Source organism: Pagrus pagrus (genome assembly GCF_965226575.1).
Source record: "Pagrus pagrus genome assembly, chromosome: 22".
NCBI classification, from domain to species: Eukaryota; Metazoa; Chordata; class Actinopteri; order Spariformes; family Sparidae; genus Pagrus; species Pagrus pagrus.
Genome location: NC_140204.1, coordinates 21,863,712 through 21,883,653, shown reverse-complemented (window position 1 = coordinate 21,883,653; position 19,942 = coordinate 21,863,712). Strand labels below are relative to the sequence as shown.

Below are 19,942 nucleotides of genomic sequence, written 5' to 3'. Positions count from 1 at the left end.
ATTTTCCCTCTCATAACGCTGTGCCCCACTGAGCTGCCTTACCCCTCAACAGATTTATAATTTAAGCACAATGGGATTTATCTGTAGGGTAACTAGAAGGCTGCTGATCCAACACTCTCTCCATGAATAGTGTCATTCCGGTAGCTGAGCCGGTCAGGGAATTGTGCACATACTCAACCCACGGGATGAAGGAGGACCATGAAGTGGGATTTTGGGCGGTGACTCAGTGAATGGCGGTCTCCAGATCCTAATTGGCTTTCTTGACTTGTCCATTTGACTGTGGATGGTGGAGGTTAGGCTGGAGGTAGTGCCAAAAGCCTTACAAAAAGCCTGCCAGACCTGAGATGTGATCTGGGGTCTGCAATTCGAGACAATGTCAGCAAGGAGTCCATGGAGCCGGAAGACGTGGAGGATGAGTAGGTCGTCAGTTTCAGTGGCGGATGGGAGCATGGCCAAGGGGATGTAGTGGACCATCTTGGAGAAGAGGTCCACAATCGTGAGAATGGCGGTGTGTCCATCAGAGAGAGGAAGACCAGTGACAAAATCCACCGCTGTGTGGAACCAGCCAGACCTTTCTGGCAGCGCCGAGCAGGAGGCGAGGTAGTGACCAGATTGTCCACATTAGATGCAGAGTTGCTTGTTGACCCAGCGTTATCATTCCTCGGGGGTCAAACGGACAGGTGGGGAGGATAGTGGAAGACCGTGTTACGTGGGGAGCTCTGACGTATTGGCAGAGAGTGAGAGAGCTGACTGGGGGCGGCGCTAGCTGGTCTGCAGCTGGTGGACACTCTCTCCTGCTGTCTCTCCCTCAGCCGATTATCTAAACGAATAACTAGAGAGATGAGCTGCTCTAGGGATGCTGATTCTTCTCTAGATGCTAGCTCATCCTGTAAATTCTCTGAAAGTCTTCTTTTAAACAAACTTACGAGCGCATGCTCGTTCCAACCAGTCTCAGCTGCCAATATGCGGAAATCAGTGGAATAATCCGCTGCTGACTGTGAACGCTGGTGTAAAGAGAATAGCCTACTGGCTGCCTCCGAACCCTGCACTGGGTGATCAGAAACCCTCCTCATCTCAGTCACAAATGTGACGTGAAACTCGATGGCCGCTGAACCCGCCTCCCACAATGCTGTTCCCCACTGTGCTGCCTTTCCTCTCAACAGGTTCATTGTGTAAGCTATCTTAGCCTTATCTGAGGAATAACTGGTGGGTTGTTAATTAAATACATGGGTAGCACTGAAACAAAAAACTACCACATAAGCCTAGGTCGCTAGAGGAATGTTCAGGTGGGGGAACAAAAGGCTCTTTGGCCGGGGGAGAAGGTCGGACAGAGCTTGTAGCAGGAGGGTTACTCACAGTTGCTGAGGGAGAAGCAGGTGGTTGGGAGGCAAGCAGGTTGACTTGGTGACCAATCTGGGAGATGTGGGAGGTTAAGGTCTGGATTGATTCCATGATCCCCTGAAGCATCTGCTTGTGTCTTCCCACGAGGACACCCTGTGCGTTATGGACCCAGCGGATGCTGGATCCGCTGGGTCCATATTTTGGCCAGATGATCCTGTTGGTGGAGTGTAGACCCAAAAGCGGACAATGACGCAGGAAGTAGGATATAAGGTAATTTATTGACTTCACAAGGGTTTTGCAGGTAAAGGCGAAGAGAGTCCCAGGCAGAGTCTGGGCCTGTGAAGGTGGAGGTGCGATAGCTCATGGTGGCGCTGGTGGTAGCATGGCGAGTTGAGTGTCATAGATAACAGGGACCGGACCCAAATGCAAGACACAGTACTCAGAAAAGCAGTTTAAGTTCAATATTTATTTGTGACACAGTGAATCAATGTGCAGGGGGGGAGGGGTTTGGAGAATCCAGAAATCCCACGTGGTTAGGTGAAGGTGGCAGGTGAATCTCAGTCTCTTTGTTAGGCGTCCCCACATGTAATGGTGGACCCGTGTCACCATGTGGTCTGCGTCCAACGGGGAGATAAGCTCAGAGGGAGAGGAACTCACGGCTGGGATTGACGGCAGTCAATCAGGCAGGCAGGCAAGACAAGGCAAAGCAAGGCAGGCAGGCAGGCAGGCAGGCAGAAGTGAACGCTCTTGCTGATGGTACGATCTGGCGATGAGTGGCTGGAAATCCAGAGGCTTTATAGAGTGGACAGATTGCGGAAATGAGTTTCACCTGGTGCTACCTGCAAGAGAGGGTTGGCCACACCCACACACAGAGAACACAGACAGAGGGGAGAAACAGGAGGATCAGACAGTCACAGGAAAAGAGACAACAGAGGAGAAGGAGGGGCTGCCATGACGTGAGTCATGACAGTACCCCCCCCTCAATGACCGCCTCCAGGAGGTCTCTCAGGCTTGTCTGGGTGCTTCTCATAAAACTCCCGGAGGAGTGAGGGGTCCAGAATGAGGCCCCGAGCGATCCAGCTCCGCTCTTCAGGGCCATACCCCTCCCAATCCGCCATATATTGGTAGCCCCTACCCCTGCGACGGACGTCCATAATCCGCCGGACAGAGAAGGCAGGGTGACCATCAATGAGCCGGGGGGGTGGAGGGGCGACGGTAGGAGGGCATAGGTCGCTGGTAGAGACCGGCTTCAGCTGGGAGACGTGGAATGTAGGATGTATCCTGAGAGACTGAGGAAGTTTCAGGCGAATGGCAGCAGGATTAATGACACTTTCCACTTCGAATGGCCCAATAAAACGGGGAGACAGTTTTTTGGATTCCACATTTAGTGGGATGTCCTTAGTGTTAAGCCAAACCTTTTGACCAGACCTGTACACTGGAGCGGGAGTCCGCCGTCTGTCAGCCAACCTCTGATTCTGCTCACGAGTGCGCAGGAGAGCCGCCCTGGAGTCCTTCCAGATCCTGCGGATCCTGCGCAGGTGGTGCTTGACTGATGGCACAGCGATTTCGATCTCCTGAGAGGGGAAGAGAGGTGGTAAGTAGCCAAGCGAAGCTTCGAAAGGTGTCATACCTGTGGCAGATGAAGTCAGGGAGTTGTGTGAGTATTCAACCCAGGTGAGATGGGAACTCCACGAAGCTGGGTTGTGAGCGCAGATGCATCTCAGGACAGTTTCCAGGTCTTGATTTGCCCTTTCGGTCTGGCCGTTGGACTGGGGATGATGACCGGAGGAAAGGCTGACGGTGGCTCCCAGCGCCCGGCAAAACTCTTTCCATACTCGAGAGGTGAATTGAGGGCCTCTATCAGATACAATGTCCAAGGGTATCCCATGAATCCGGAACACATGGTTGACCAGCAGCTCAGCAGTCTCTGCAGCTGAGGGTAGTTTGGCAAGGGCAACGAAATGTACAGCCTTGGAAAAACGGTCCACAATAGTCAATATGGTGTCATTACCTTCAGATAGGGGTAATCCAGTCACAAAATCCAGAGCTATGTGGGACCATGGGCGGCTGGGCACTGGGAGCGGATGCAGGAGACCAGCAGGAGGGCGATGAGTAGTTTTGCCTCGAGCGCAGATGGTACAAGACCTCACATACTCCCGTGTGTCAGCAGCGATGGATGGCCACCAGAAATGGCGTTGGATCAGGAGCAGGGTGCGGGAGACTCCAGGGTGACAGGCGAAACGTGAAGTGTGTCCCCACTGCAGAACCTGAGGACGGACAGGGACAGGTACAAACAGACGACCCTGGGGACCACCACCAGGATCTGGGTTACTTTGAAGAGCCGTCCTTACCAAGGACTCAATCTCCCATGTTAGAGAGCCCACCTGGCATGACAAGGGGAGGATAGTATCGGGAGCTACGGGTCTGTCAGTGTCTGGGTTAAACTGTCTGGAGAGAGCGTCAGGTTTAATGTTCTTGCTACCAGGTCTATAGGAGAGGTTGAAGTTAAAGCGACCAAAAAAGAGGGCCCAACGTGCTTGGCGGGAGTTTAACCGTTTAGCTGTCTGAATGTATGCCAGGTTTTTGTGATCTGTCCATGCCGTAAATGGTGACTCTGCTCCCTCCAGCCAATGGCGCCACTCTTCCAGGGCTAGCTTAACCGCTAGCAACTCTCTGTTGCCGACATCGTAGTTCTGCTCCGCAGGTGAAAGCTTCTTGGAAAAGAAGGCACAGGGGTGAAACTTGTCGTCTCCTTCGGCTCTTTGCGACAGGACAGCTCCCACGCCAAGATCCGAGGCGTCTACTTCAACGACGAATTGGCGAGATGGATCAGGCTGCACCAGTATGGGAGCTGAGGAAAAGCGTCTCTTCAACTCACAGAACGCCTTCTCAGCCGCAGGAGACCAAACAAATGGGACAGACAGAGAGGTTAGTTTTGTGAGTGGGGCTACTACCTGGCTGTAGTTCCTCACGAACCGTCTGTAGAAATTAGCAAAGCCCAAGAATCTCTGGAGCTGCTTCCGTGAGTTAGGCTGTGGCCACTCCATGACTGCCTGGATCTTGGCCGGGTCGGCCCGCACTTATCCACACTCCAGAATGTAACCTAGAAAGGTCACTGAGGAAGCATGAAACTCACACTTTTCATGCTTGACAAACAACTTATTCTCCAACAACCTCTGGAGGACCTGCCGCACATGCACAATGTGCTCCTCGAGGTTGCGGGAGAAAATCAGGATATCATCTATGTAGACGAAAACAGAGTGGTTCAAAAAATCTCTCAGCAAGTCATTAACAAGAGCTTGAAAAACTGCTGGGGCGTTAGTTAGGCAAAACGGCATAACAAGGTACTCAAAGTGACCTAACGGGGTGTTAAAAGCCGTTTTCCACTCGTCCCCTTCTCTGACGCGGACCAAGTGGTAGGCATTACGCAAGTCCAGCTTAGTAAAAATGGTAGCACCATGGAGAGGCACAAAGGCAGAGTTGATCAGAGGCAAAGGATACTTGTTTTTAACTGTAATATTGTTCAAGCCACGAAAGTCAATACAAGGTCTCAGAGTCTTGTCTTTTTTCTCCACAAAGAAAAATCCAGCTCCTAGTGGAGAGGAAGAGGGTCGGATGATACCTGAGTCCAGAGAATCCGTGATGTACCTTTCCATGGCTTCGCGTTCCGGGGCTGAGAGGTTGTAGAGCCGGCTGGTAGGAAGGGGGGCTCCAGGCAGTAGGTCGATGGCGAAGTCGTATGGCCTGTGAGGAGGTAAAGACAGGGCCCTGTGCTTGCAGAAGACCTCAGCCAGGTCATGATAAACAGGAGGCACAGAGGAGATGTCAGGGGGCTCTGGTGGAGCAACACCTTTCTTTAAGGAACATGAGGGCTGAGCTGATTTGAGACAGGAGGAATGGCAGAATGAGCTCCAACTAACAATCTTGCCAGCGGCCCAGTCGTTCACAGGGTTATGAATCTGCAGCCATGGAAGGCCGAGCACTAGGGGAGCATGAGAGGAAGGCATTATGTGAAAAGATATATTCTCTCTGTGGTTGCCAGCCAACAGGAGAGGTAACTGCAGGGTTTGCTCGGAAATGTGAGCTAACAAATCTCCATTGAGGGCGTTTACTTTGAGGGGAGGGTCAATTAGTTCAGTGGCTATCTGATTGTGTCTAACAAAGTTAGAGTCAAGTAGGTTGGAGTCAGAACCTGAATCGACTAGAGCCTCAAGTCTATAGGTATTACCATTAAGGAGAATACTAGCATCAATGTTTATGCGTCTTCGGGGGAAACAGGGTAATACTGTGCTACTCACCAGAACCCCGTCTGTGACTGGTGAGGCTGCGGGTCTTAACCGTAGAGGACATGCTGCTAGTCGATGTCCAGGTTCTCCACAATAGATACACAGGCCTTCTTTAAATCTTCTGTTCCACTCGGTGGGTGTGAGTCGATTTCGGCCCAGCTGCATGGGTTCTTCGGCTCGTGGAGGTGGAATGGAGGAGCTGGTGTTGGAGGTCTTGGTCTCAGGAAACCGGTAGGACCATCCAGTAGCAGCAGCAGTACCAGGGGAACCAGTTTGGGAGCCCTGCAATCTCTCCCTACGTCTCTCTCTCAACCTGTTGTCGACCTTGATGGCTAATGCTACTAGCTCCTGCAAATCTTTAATCTCAGCTCTCCCCACTATGCTGTCTTTAACGGCCTCATTTAACCCCTTCATGAAAATACTCTGCAGAGCCCTATCATCCCACCCCAGTTCAGCCGCCAACGTACGGAATTCAATAGAGTAGTTGGCGGCGCTAAGGGAACCCTGCCGAAGGCTAAGCAGCCGATTGCTAGCGTCACTACTAGCTACAGGGTGGTCAAACACAGTGGACATATCTGCTGAGAATTCGTCAAAGGTAGTATTAACTGTATGTGGGCTGTGCCAGAAAGCAGTACCCCAAGACCTAGCCCTCCCAGTTAACAAACCCAACACATAGGCTATTTTGGCTCTGTCATTACAGTAGGTCAAGGGTTGCAATTCAAATACCAGAGAGCATTGAAATAAGAATGACCTACAGTCACCTGAATTACCCTCGTAGCGCTCGGGTGCAGGAACAAAAGGTTCACGGGGATGAAAAGCGCCCACTGGTACTGCTGGAGGTGGGTTGAGAACCGGGGCAGGTGGGGGTGGTGTCTGCAGCTGTCTCTCCATCCGAGTGAGTCCGGAAGCCAGGTCCGACAAGGATTCCATGATTTTCCGAAGAGACTGGTCATGCTGACCAAGCAGAGCCCCCTGAGTGGCCACAGCGTGGCTAAGGCTCGTGAGCTGCTGAGCTGGGTCTGTGTCTGCTGGGTCCATGCTTTTGGCCAGATCGTTCTGTCATAGATAACAGGGACCGGACCCAAATGCAAGACACAGTACTCAGAAAAGCAGTTTAAGTTCAATATTTATTTGTGACACAGTGAATCAATGTGCAGGGGGGGAGGCGTTTGGAGAATCCAGAAATCCCACGTGGTTAGGTGAAGGTGGCAGGTGAATCTCAGTCTCTTTGTTAGGCGTCCCCACATGTAATGGTGGACCCGTGTCACCATGCGGTCTGCGTCCAACGGGGAGATAAGCTCAGAGGGAGAGGAACTCACGGCTGGGATTGACGGCAGTCAATCAGGCAGGCAGGCAAGACAAGGCAAAGCAAGGCAGGCAGGCAGGCAGGCAGGCAGAAGTGAACGCTCTTGCTGATGGTACGATCTGGCGATGAGTGGCTGGAAATCCAGAGGCTTTATAGAGTGGACAGATTGCGGAAATGAGTTTCACCTGGTGCTACCTGCAAGAGAGGGTTGGCCACACCCACACACAGAGAACACAGACAGAGGGGAGAAACAGGAGGATCAGACAGACACAGGAAAAGAGACAACAGAGGAGAAGGAGGGGCTGCCATGACGTGAGTCATGACATTGAGACTCCGGTGAGCACAGAGTAAGGCTGCTGGCTGCAGAGGTGCGGAGAGCTGGACGGCTGAAGCTGGAAACACTGGTAATCGGTGTGGTGGTGAACACTAGGTGTAGAGAGAACACGAAAAAATGTTTGATCTCCAAGAGAGAAACACAAAAAAAATAGAAGTCATCCAAATCGACGATCAAACAGGAGCCATGTTCCACATCAAACTGATAAAATCATCTGGCAGCAGGTAGCGTGAAGAGCAGGGCTTTATCAGAAGGCGCTGATTGCCATCCAGCTGCAGGTGAGTGTGTGTCAGCAGCTCCGGTGAGAGCGCCACCCAGTCTCTCATTGCACCTCTGCAAGCACAACAGAAAAAGAAACAAAACCCAAGCACAAAATATGCCATACAATATGACAGAATCTGACCGATCATGACAAAAATATGATTTTTCTGATTTGGGTGAATGGACCCTTCAAATTTTAAAATTTGGTAGATATATCAATGGTCCCCAAAGGATGAATCCTAATGACTTTCTATCCAGGCCAACATTGTAATCTGTCCATTACTTTGGTTCATGACCACATGCTTCAGCTGTACTGTGTTTTTAGATCCAGTTACCAAATGCTAACATGCCTCACAGAGCTGCTAGCATGGCTGTGGACTGGTAAACTTTAGTTACTAGTTTTAATGTCAGGACGTATTTTTTCCAGATGTCGGATTGATAGATGTAACAACATTTTTACCAGTGACAGTTTTATTCTATGATACCAATTTTCATCACAAGGTGGTCACCTGTCCATCAGCATGGACTAACATGGCCAATTATTTGATCGTCTGTGTTCTAGATGAAATTTGATGTTTACTTGAGGTTTGTTTCTGAAATCTGTTAAAGTGAGACGGGAACAGTATGACTCATATGATAAACATTGTTAAATCCAGGTGTGCCAACCACCGTACAGTTTGTTGTTTGATGAGCCATTAAACTGGATTTGCTGGCTCATATGTAATGTGCTACATGTCGCCACACCTTCATACCAGCACAATATTTTGCTTTGCTCTAGTGCTACTGGCATAGTCACAGGTGACTTTGGCAGATAAATTTAAATGACTTTGTGCTTTAATGGTATTAATGTATTTTCCAACACTAATTTATAGTGAAAAGGTGACTGACTGACTTTACATTTTATTTTGTCCCACACAATTTGAAAATTCACTTTTGATTTCATTAAAGATTTATTTGTAATGTATCCAGCTCTGGATTCACATACAAGACACATAATTACGTAAAGAAAATCTGAAATATGTTCTGCAGAATATTAAATACATATAATCTACCATAACAACAGCAGTCTGCAATACTGTATCAAGTGAGCAATGTGAGATGAATGCTCCATGCTGTGTTCAGATCAAATTTTGCACAGCTAGATTACATAAAAAGTCAATGATAACATGATATTGGCACAGCATAACTCTGATCGATCCAAACTCCATCAGGGAACAAGCATTTTAAAAGTTGTGTTCATGGTACTAGAAAGTACCATGAACTGTAACTACTAGAAATAGCCTGACAAACTGGATTCCTGACTATCAAGATATAAACCAGGAAGCACAGTTAGTTGCTGTTGTTTCTCTCTAAGGACGGAGACACACACACAGAGACAGATTACAGGATACAAAACACACAGCTTCCACTGACAGAGAGGACAGAAGAAGAAGGGGATACTGGGAATACTGGAATACTGTTACTTCCACTGGTTGCAAAAATCTTTTAGAAGAGAGACGACTCCAAACCAAGGCCAAAAGCCAAAAGCGATTTCCTGTTTGAAGTGTCGTCGTACTGTCTTCTCAGCCTCACTCAGAAATGGCTGCTCGGCAGTCCGGGTCAGAGTTGAATTATTCTTGTCCAATCTGTCAAGACATCTTCAAAGATCCTGTTTTGCTGTCATGTAGCCACAGCTTCTGTAAAGTCTGTCTGGGGAACTGGTGGGCAGAGAAACTGATTTGCGAGTGTCCAGTTTGTAAAAGACGATCTTCAAAAAGTGACCCACCCCGAAACTTGGCCTTAAAGGACCTGTGTGAAGCCTTTGTACAAGATCTTTCTCTGGCTTCTGCAAGATGTGAGGCTCTCTGCAGTCTGCACTCCGAGAAACTAAAGCTCTTCTGTCTGGACCATCAGCAGCCAGTGTGTGTTGTCTGTCGAGATTCAAAAACACACACCAAGCACAGATTCAGACCCATCGATGAAGCTGCACAGGATTACAAGGAGGAGCTCAGGAAATCCCTGAAGCCGTTACAAGAGAGAGTGGACAACCTAAATCAAGCTAAGGTTAACTGGGAACTAACAGAGGCAATCATCGTGGTTCAGGCCATGGACACAGAGATGCAGATTAGGAAAGAATTTAAGAAGCTTAAGGATTTTTTAGAAAAAGAAGAGGAGGCTAGGATCACTGCACTGAAGGAGGAAGAGGGGCCGAAGATCAGGGTGATGGGGCAGAAGATTCAGGATCTGAGCAGAGAGATCGCAGCTCTCACAGACACAATCAGAGCCACAGAGAAGGAGCTGAATGGTGCAAGTGTCTCATTCCTGCAGAATTACAAGGCTGTAGTGAAAAGAGTCCAGCAGCACCCCCTGCTGGCTGATCCACAGCTGGGCCCAGGAGCACTCATAGATGTGGCAAAACACCTGGGCAACCTAACCTTCAACATCTGGAACAAGATGAAGGAGATGGTTACGTATTCTCCCATGATTCTGGATCCAAACACAGCCTGTCCTTACCTCGATGTTTCTGATGATCTGAAAAGTGCGACCTACAGAGAGAGTGCGAGAGAGCTTCCGCAAAACCCAGAAAGATTTGAACGCTACCCCTCAGTCCTGGGATCTGAGGGCTTTAACTCAGGGACTCACAGCTGGGATGTTGAAGTTACAAATGATGCAAACTGGGCAGTGGGTGTGGCAGCGGAGTCTATAGAGAGGAAGGGAGAGATTCTGACTGGATACTGGGGAATCTGGTTCGACAATGGTAAATACAGAGCGTGCTCTCCACCACATACAGACGAAGTTCTCTCAGTGAAGAACCCGATCAGGAGGATCAGAGTGCATCTGGACTGGAACAGAGGAAAGCTGTCCTTCTCTGACCTGGATACTAACACACACATACACACCTTCTCACAGACTTTTTTTGAGAGGCTGTTTCCATACATTAACACAGTAGATACCAAGCCACTGAGCATATTACCTGTGAAAGTCACTGCAAGATGTAGATGATTATGTTAATGAAGGCCATGGTTATCTGGATGATGACGATGATTATGATGGTGAGATGCCTATTTCTGCTTTCTTTGCTACTTATTTGATTGAATCACTATATTCACAATATGTCTACTGTGCTACACATTAACAGATATGTGTGTTTCTATATGTGTGATGGGAACAATATTTGTCTATGTTGTTATAAACTGGAGCTTTGCTAGTCAATACAGAATGCATGACAGGTTTTGTGGCATCATATAAAGAGTGCAGACCCTGCACCCTGAGGTGCTGTGCAACTTTTCCTTTGAAACAACCTGAATGTATGGAGTACATATATATGTGGGCAGTGATCAGTCTGCAGGGTGAAAATGTAAGTAAGTGATAGAAAAGATCATTTGTCTCTGTCAAATCAACCTGCAGTTTTATTTACATACTATTACTAAAGTGTTGGCATTCTGTCATGCTGAAGATTATATTGAAATGAGTAAAGAAAATTCATTTTCTGTTTTTTATTTGAGTTTGCTTTTTGTAGGAAGCCTCACATGAACACATCTAGACTAAAATTCAACATCCAAATTTGAATTTATTTTACAGATTTAAAAATTTATCACATGTGTAAAACAATAAATAATTAATAAAAATCAACTGATAGATAATTTCCAATGTACTCAAGTGCAATCCTGTGAAATGTATAATTAGATGAAATTGTATATATAATGGTCTATGGCCTATAAATGTTTTGAATTGTTTTATACACTTTGATTACTAGAGGATTGTTGTGTTTATACAGCCAAATCAATTAGAATAAAATGTAACTTACAAAAACATACAAGTGAATATCAAGTCGACCATTCATTTTTAAACTGGCAGACAAAGTGCTGCCTAACATTGAAAATGAACATTTAAATTGGACTTGGGTAACTATTTATAATAACTATAACTTTTAATGTTAACAAACAATGAACTGTTTTATAAACCATTTATTAAACAACTGTTTATTGTAAAGTTGCAACTGATGTTCATCATACTTACCATGACCATCATTATTATTTAGATGGTCATTATGAAGTTAACACTAATGTTTATAAACCTTTACGACAGTGAAATAACTATTGACTAAAGTTTAATTAACTAACTTATTAATGATGTTATAATAAAGTGTTATCTGGACTCGGGCTTTTGATTTTGATTTATGTCACTGTGTAATTACAGATCAAGCTTTAGCCACAGCTAAATACCTGACATCTGTCAACAGCAGTCATGACTAACACACAATAACACTGGAGTGAAACACACAAGCTTCCTGCTGGAGTACGCTCTGTAAATCAAGTATGTGTGGTAGTTAGGCAAATAAAGTGCTCTCATATTGCTGCAATGCAATCCAAAGTTATCCAGCACCACACTTTGTTAATTAAATATGTACAAATACAGATACTAGGTAGTAAACACCTTTTGGCTTTTAGCATTTTAAAGATGTGCAATCTGTAATAAAAATGTTAGCGATCTCTGACACAGTGTCCTTCAGCATTAATAAAGTTAAATCTGGTGAATCATGATTTGGGTTTTAGTTGTTTATGGTGTGTTCATAATAATTTAGTGTATGTTTCTTCTTGGTTCCCAACAGGACTGAACCCTGTGTGGATGTTGGACTGCTCTGGGTTTTGGTCTCTTCATCGTGTTATGTTATTGGCTGGAGGTGATGGATCAGGGCTCTTGTATCAGAGGGCTCATCCATTTCCTGTTTCACCTTTTTTTAACTTGTAAAAGATGTTTATAGTGAAGTGTGTAGTTCTTGCCTTGTTTTATAACATCACATTGTAAAAATGTGAAAGAGTAACTTTATTTGTTAATTAATGTATATTGACATTGACTTTACTATCGCAGTAATTGATCTCCCCCTAAACTGGTGAGGGTTAAAGTCTCAAAACTCTTAATCTTTCTACATTCCTTAATTTTTTTTTCATCTGTTAAAAATCAGGGAAAAAATGAGTTTTAGCATGTGAAATATTTGTATTTTTTTGTCAGGATCATTTTTGTAAGTGTTTGTTTTTGCAATACTCATTTCAGCACCGCATGCTATAAACAGAGCTGAAAGCATTAATGTTCTGAGCCTCAGTGCACCCCAAACACAAGGTACATATATTGTGTGTTAGTGAGTTATAAAACAATACTGAAATGTATTTTAATTGGTGCTAGCTCTGGTGACTGTACATAAGAAAAGTAGATGTGAGACATACGTGGACAGGTATAGTTTCCACATTTACTCAGATATAGAAACCAGTATGACGTATGCACAGGCACATGTAGCAGAGACTTACTGCATCTGCTTCTCTCCTATCTATGTGACAACATGTGAACTATATACAGTAAACAACCTGTTCAGAACATAGGTTGGTGCTGCACTTCAGCCTATTGTGGCTGATTTGAATATTACAACAAAATCCCACAAAAATCCCCATCTGATGAAAAACAACATTTTCACAGATGAAATAAAAATAATTAAGGAACATGGAAAGATTATCCTGATCAAACCTTTTATCCACCTGTCCCTGAGTCAGAAGAACAACATGAGATCACTTTGAAAATGGATCACCATATTTGTTCCTACTTGCCTCTCAGGGCTTCTGTAAAAGCATTTACCACCATCTTTAATGTGCCTGGAAATATCATTGTATGTATTCATTAACATAATGGTCAAGTCAAGTCAGTTTTATTTATACAGCCCAGAATCACAAATCACTATTTGCCTCAAGTCACTTTGATAACAATTTTGAATGTAGTGTGTTGAATGCATACAATGGTAGACATCCTGGAGGTCTCTCTTCAGGCACTTGTCCTGCATATATGACAGAATATTCACTTCATTTTTCAACATGACCTGTTGCCTACAAATCTTTTGCATTTTCCTGTAATAACCACGTGAAAGCAGTTTGTGTTGAGATCCAGTTTATTCATATTCTCACAAAAATGTAAAGTGTCCTTCTCCCTTCTCCCTGGAATATAAAGAATGTGATTTTAGCTTCCAGGCAGCTCTCAAAGCATCACATGCTATCTGCTGTAGCAGGAAGGACAAAGAGGGACCTCTGGGATAACTCAGCTGTGTGACCTGCAGCCTGATGCCACTGACATGTATTTCTGTATATCACTGTTTCAGAGTAATTATTCTGACATTGACTTATTGTTTTGTACTTAAAACAGTTCACAGACTGTGGATCTGCTGGCCAGTCCATCCTTCTTTCATTTTGAATCAACTTTTGGAAATGTGTTTTTACTTTTCTTTATGCAAGGAGACTAGAATGTTATCGTTCATTATCATTATCATAGAATCTTAAAATGGAATCCCACATTTGTAAAAAACAAACAAAAAAACAAAACTATAGTGAATTGAAGTGTTATTAACGTGTGTTCTTGTATTCAGGTATTGTCCTGTATTATATCTAAATATCATGCAGGTTGTGTTGTTGTTTTAGTTTTCAATGATAAAAATCAATTTCTGCCTTCTGAGCGGTTGACATGTTGTAATATAGAAAATGCTGAGCTGTGGTTGCTGTTTTAGGTTGAAGTGCTGCTCCGTCACTGCTCTGACTGCACTTTATCAGCTTATTATGATCGGCAAACTCTCAGTTTAAGGGTCAGTTTGAATCAACAGAGACTCTGGTTCACTCTTTTCTTCTCCCCTCACTTCTCTGTACTATCTTTGGTCGGGGCCCTCCAGCAGATGAAATCACAAATTGTACTTTTATGGAGATCTATCAGCAGAAATGGAATGTAATCATACATTTGTTTTCATTGGTACATAATCACCTGAAACTAAGAATGGTAGTGTTTTCTCTAACTCAGAATGAGTCTTTTACATCTTCAGAGGGAGACGGTCCGTCTCTACTAACTCCTCCATGTTGCCCTGCCATGTTTCTACAGTAGCCCAGAACAGACAAACCAAAGACTGGCCGTAGAGAGAGCATGTTCTGCCAGACAAATTCTGTCTGTTTGCACAGTTCATCAGTTAGTTTCCCTGGTGCTCTGTGAGCACAGATTCCATGCAAGTGTGTTCTCTATCGTCTCGAGACTATCTCTCCACTCTGTTACATATTCCATATGTACGGGGATATGACCCCCGCTGCTTGTCAGGGTACGTGGAAATTTCTTTAAGACACACCGGCTTGCCCGGCCACGCCCTATTGCGTAGCTATAAAGCACCTGCGCTGGCGTGTAATCACTGATTGTTTGATCTCCACTTGTACGTCAGGGTGCTGCGTCTCACAATCCAAATTGTTGCAAGAAAGAAAAGAGATATAGTAGTTGAATCCGCTTACCTGTGTAAGTCGGGGCGTCTGTCATTGGCAGCCTCCCTGGATTGCTGCATCCTGCTCTTTCTGTCTGTCTTTTGCCAAAACACCATCCTGTCTGGTCGAGCCGGAGGTCCTCTGGCTCCCAGCGGCGGTGGTTGTGTAGGGTCCTCCCGGCGTATTGCTCGCGACTCGTGAGCTAACGCGCTTCGGAGGGAAGGGGGGAGTCTGGTGATCCGGCCTCCACTCAGCTCTTTCCTGCCCCCGTCCTCAGGGTTGGACGGGGAGGAAGAGGCTGAAGAGGAGGATGTGGATATAGAAACGGTCGCCTCCTCCGATGACAACAACCTCTCCTGTGCGCAGCAAACAGTGGGCGAAGCCATGAGGGGGGAGTTAGCCCACCGCTTTGAGGCAGTGATGAACAGAGCCTCCAGAGCTCTGGGTGTTTCCCTCCCTGTGAATCCTAGGGCCACGTCCTCTAGGTTTGAGGAGGATGCAGAGGTGCGCCCTGCACTAACCCAGGTGCCCCTCCTACCTGATTTTAAGGAACTGCTGTGTCAACAGTTCCACTCCCCAGCTTCTACCCACAAGTGGTCCGCAACATGTCGCCGGCTTTCTAACATGCATGACAGTGACCAGGTTGCCTGTGGGACACTTCCCCCAGTGGACCGAACCCTCATTCCACTGGTTTCTCCCTCCAGCTCCATCCTTGGCAACGCCACCTGCTCCAGTAAGAACTGCAGGGTAATGGATAGTCTGCTCGCTAAGCTATATAAAGCTATGGCGGTGCAGACCCGGTTGGCCAATACTGGGGCTATTCTGTCTCTCTACCTCCGTGACTTGTCCCGGCAGGTTCAAGACGACACCAGCATGGGGGAGGAGCTACAGATGGCCTCCTCATGCCTCTCCTCCGTAATGAAGGAGCAGGCTGAGGCAGCAGGCAGTGCCTTAGCTTCATTCTGGGTAGTTAGGCCACCTGTGGCTGTCTCAATCCCAGCTGCAGCAAGGGGATAGAGACTGTCTGCTCAAGGTGCCGGTGGAACCTACCACTATGTTTGGGCCCCATGCTACTGCTTTGTTGCAGCAGGCACAGGAGAGCCGACGCTGTGCTAAGGAGGTTTCAGTGGGCCTTGCCAGGCGTGCTACAGCATCTAGAAGGTCTGGACCGCCTCGGTCTCAGCCGGCACCAAATCCTGAGGCCTCGACATGGGGTCGTAGGGACCTCAGACTCCAGTTGGATGCCTCCCGGCAGCATAGGCGCCGCCATCAGAACAGGGGGAGAGGACCACCTGCCAAGGCCGAGGGGTCCTCTAAGCACCCCCAGCCCTCCTGACAATTATCAGGCCCTGGCCAACCAGTCTTCTCCGTCTGCCTCTCGCAGGACGGCCTGGTTGGCTCTAGAGGCCGACCCGTGGGTGGTCTCTACCATGACCCAGGGATATCGTATTCAGTTTTTGCGCCGCCCACCAGTAACACGGACACCCACCTTTACAACAGTGGCCGATCCTCACCAGAGAACAGTGCTGCAGGCGGGGCTGTCCACTTTGCTGGAGAAGGGAGCGATAAGGGAGGTGGCCCCTGGAGATCACAAGGCCGGATTCTTTTCTCGCTACTTCCTGACCCCAAAAAGAGATGGGGGGCTCCGTCCAATTCTGGACCTCAGAGGGCTCAACCGGTATCTCCGTCCCCTGCGATGTCGGATTCTGACAGTCCCCAGGGTGAGGCAGGCAATCACTGCAGGAGACTGGTTTGCCACCATAGACCTCAAAGATGCGTATTTCCAGATACCCATCTGGAGGGGTCACTGGCGGTTCCTGCGGTTCGGCTTCGCAGGCACGGTGTACGAGTTTCAGGTGCTTCCATTCGGTATTTCGCTGGCACCGCGAACCTTTACTCGCTGCATGGATGCTGTTCTCTCCCCCCTGAGGCGGAGAGGCATCAGGATCCTGAACTACCTCGACGACTGGCTGGTTTGCGCAGTCTCGGAGGAGCAGTGCCGCCACCACGTGTCCCTGCTGCTGAACCATGTTCAGGGCTTAGGTCTGCGCCTGAATTACGAAAAGAGCAGGCTCGAGCCGTCCCAGGTGACCACCTTCTTGGGTATGGTCCTGGACTCAAGGAGCGGGACAGTTGCTCTGACCCCGGAGAGGCAGCAGGCTTTCGGGACTTGCCTTGCCCTGTTCCAGCTGCGTGCTCAGGTCAACTGGGGCCTCTGCCTTCGCCTCATGGGCCTGATGGCAGCCATGGTGCAGGTGGTCCCTCTCGCCCTCTTACACATGCGGCCTGTGCAGAGGTGTCTGCTAGGCTTGGGGTTGTGCCCCCAGAGGTCCAACAAGACCAAAGTGGTGGTCTCTTGGAGGCTTCACGGCGCCCTCCAGTGGCCCTGGGTCCAGTGATCTATCGACAGCTGGTGTACACAGACGCATCCACCTCAGGGTGGGGCACCGTTCACGAAGGCTGTGGCGTCAACGGTGTTTGGACCGGCCGGTGGCTGGGCCAACACATAAATCTCCTGGAGCTAAAGGCGGTTCTCCTCGCTCTGTGTCATTTCTTGCCGAGACTGAGAGATCACCATGTCATTGTCCGAACCGACAGCACGGTGACGGCTGCGTATATCAACAGGCAGGGGGGACTGGGCTCCCCTGTCCTGTGCAAGCTGGCAACCGGTTTGTGGCAGTGGGCTCACCCGCTCTTCCTCTCGCTCAGGGCCGTGCATGTGCCGGGAGTACTGAACTCCGCGGCAGACATCATGTCGAGGGGGGGTCCACAACCGGGAGAGTGGAGACTCCATCCAGAGGTGGTCTCCGAGCTATGGCGCCGCCTCGGCAGGGCAGAGGTTGACCTGTTTGCATCCAGGGAGACGGCACATTGCCCACTCTTTTTCTCCCTGAGGAACGACGATCCCCCAATGGGTTGGGATGCTCTGGCTCATCCGTGGCCCCAGGTTCTGCTCTACGCTTTCCCTCCCTTCACTCTTCTCCAGCCTCTTCTCCGAAGAGTTCTGGTGGAGCATGTGCGGGTCATACTTGTGGCCCCCCTGTGGCCCCACATGGCATGGTTCTCGGCGATTCCACCTTTGCTGGACGGGTTGCCGTGGGAGCTCCCGCACCGGAGGGACCTGCTCTCCCAGGCGAACGGAGCCCCGTTCCACCCCTTCCCAGCAGGGCTCAGACTGGTGGCTTGGCCCCTGAGAGGGACAGGCTCCTGGCCTTAGGGTTGCCGGAGCCTGTGGAGACGACAATTCAGCATGCCCGGGCTCCGTCCACGAGAGCTGCCTATTCATACCGTTGGCAGATGTTTACCAAGTGGTGCGGGTCTCACCAGGTGGACCCCTACTTGGCCTCAGCTCAGGAGATCCTGCAGTTCTTGCAGTCCCAGCTGGAGGCGCAGAAGGCTGCAGTAACACTGCGAGGATTGGTGGCAGCAATCAAAGCAGTGCGTATTCATGAATTCGCCCTGAGTGCGGAGGACTGCGTCCTCATTTCCCGGTTTCTCCGGGGGGCCCAGAGACTTACTGTGCGATCCACTGGTCCTGCGGCTCCTCCTTGGGACTTGGATATTGTCCTTAGGGCCCTTCAGCGTCCCCCCTTTGAACCCCTGGGGGGTGCTGACTTGAAGTGGCTTTCTGTCAAGACCGCCTTTCTGCTCGCCGTCATCTCGGCCAGGAGGGTGGGTGAACTCCAGGCCTTGTCAGTCCACAGTGACTGCTGCCGGTTTTCCCAGGACGGTTCGAGCGTGGTTCTCCGCCCCAACCCGGCCTTCCTGCCTAAGGTCCTTACTGAGTTCCACCTGTCTCAGTTGGTTGAGCTTCGGTCTCTCTCCTCTCCAACTTCTGGCGACGAGGTCGAACAAGGCCAGTCGGCTCTGTGCCCGGTCAGGGCCTTAACAGAGTACATTCGGCGGACACAGGCTGTCCAGAGGTCTGACCAGCTCTTTGTCTGTTATGACCAAGGGCGTCTAGGCAGGCCACTGTCAAAGTCCAGGCTGTCACACTGGGTTGTGGACGCCATTCGGCAGGCCTATGTGCAGTCGGGTGTGCCTGCTCCGTCAGGGGTCCGGGCACACTCCACTCGGGGTGTGGCTGCCTCTTGGGCCTTGTGACGGGGGCCCTCACTCGCCTCCATATGCTCTGCTGCCACATGGTCGTCTCAGTCTACCTTTACCAAATTTTACCGTCTGAATGTGGCCGCCAGCCCCTCCTTTGGGGAGCGTGTGCTGGGCGTGGCCTGACGATGAACATATTTGTCTCCCCTCAGCCTTGCGTCTTGCGGGCTGAATGAGCGGCTGCTCTGTGGCCAGGCTGTCCCCTGCGTCTTGCGGGGCCCTGGCCGGTCTCCTTGGGCTAGTCTTGCGTCTTGCGGGCTTCCCTGGCAGCCCTTCCCTCTCAGGGTTGGCCCTAGCGCCTTGCGGGGCCTGCCCATGTGAGTTGTATATATTGTATATTTGTACATAGTTCGTGTGTTGCACGTTGTGGTGTGGGATTGTGGCTGCACCGTCTCCTCAAGGGGTGTCTTAAAGATCTTCCCCGTACATATGGAATATGTAACAGAGTGGAGAGATAGTCTCGAGACGATAGAGAACGTATGGTTACATTGTAACCTTGGTTCTCTGAGTGAAGAGACTATCTCTCCAGTCCTTAGGCCGCTCGGAGACCGTTTCGATCAAACTATCAGTGATTACACGCCAACGCAGGTGCTTTATAGCTACACAATAGGGCGTGGCCGGGCAAGCCGGTGTGTCTTAAAGAAATTTCCACGTACCCTGACAAGCAGCGGGGGTCATATCCCCGTACATATGGAATATGTAACAGAGTGGAGAGATAGTCTCTTCACTCAGAGAACCAAGGTTACAATGTAACCATACGTTCTCCTACCACGTGACCCCTGACAGGCTCTGTAGTTTTTTAAACGTCAATTTTCATCCTGCGAGCAGAGCAAATCAAATTCAACCTTCATGGTATTTTGACAGGAGGCATAAACCTCCGAGATAGATATCTCAACACCCAGAAACACAAAACCAAAACTAGCTGTATGACTAGAGAAGACTAATTAAGAGGAAACATGTTTTTTCTGATTTGGGTGAATGGACCCTTTAAACATACTTTCAAATCCCAAATTGTCTGTCTTTTGTGTATAACTGGGATGTGCAATACAGGCAAAAA

At 48.6% G+C, this 19,942-nt stretch overlaps 2 protein-coding genes across 7 annotated transcripts in view; both read left to right on the top strand.

Moving 5' to 3' along the window:
• The window catches only part of LOC311251692 (uncharacterized protein), a 28,353-nt gene that overhangs the window by 3,662 nt on the left and 4,749 nt on the right, over positions 1–19,942 (top strand). Inside the window, exon 4 of one of the 6 annotated variants that reach the window (XR_014621451.1) lies at positions 12,120–14,557. The exons of the other annotated variants lie outside the window; for them this stretch is intronic. The gene's annotated coding sequence lies outside the window, so the exon portion shown is untranslated. Of the gene's footprint in view, positions 1–12,119; positions 14,558–19,942 lie in introns of those variants that run through there. 6 annotated transcript variants of the gene reach the window in all.
• On the top strand, positions 7,010–10,743 carry LOC311251743 (E3 ubiquitin-protein ligase TRIM39-like). Its single transcript, XM_084344377.1, has one exon. It carries the CDS (start codon positions 9,107–9,109, stop codon positions 10,508–10,510), a length of 1,404 nt encoding a protein of 467 aa, XP_084200503.1. The 5' UTR covers positions 7,010–9,106; the 3' UTR covers positions 10,511–10,743.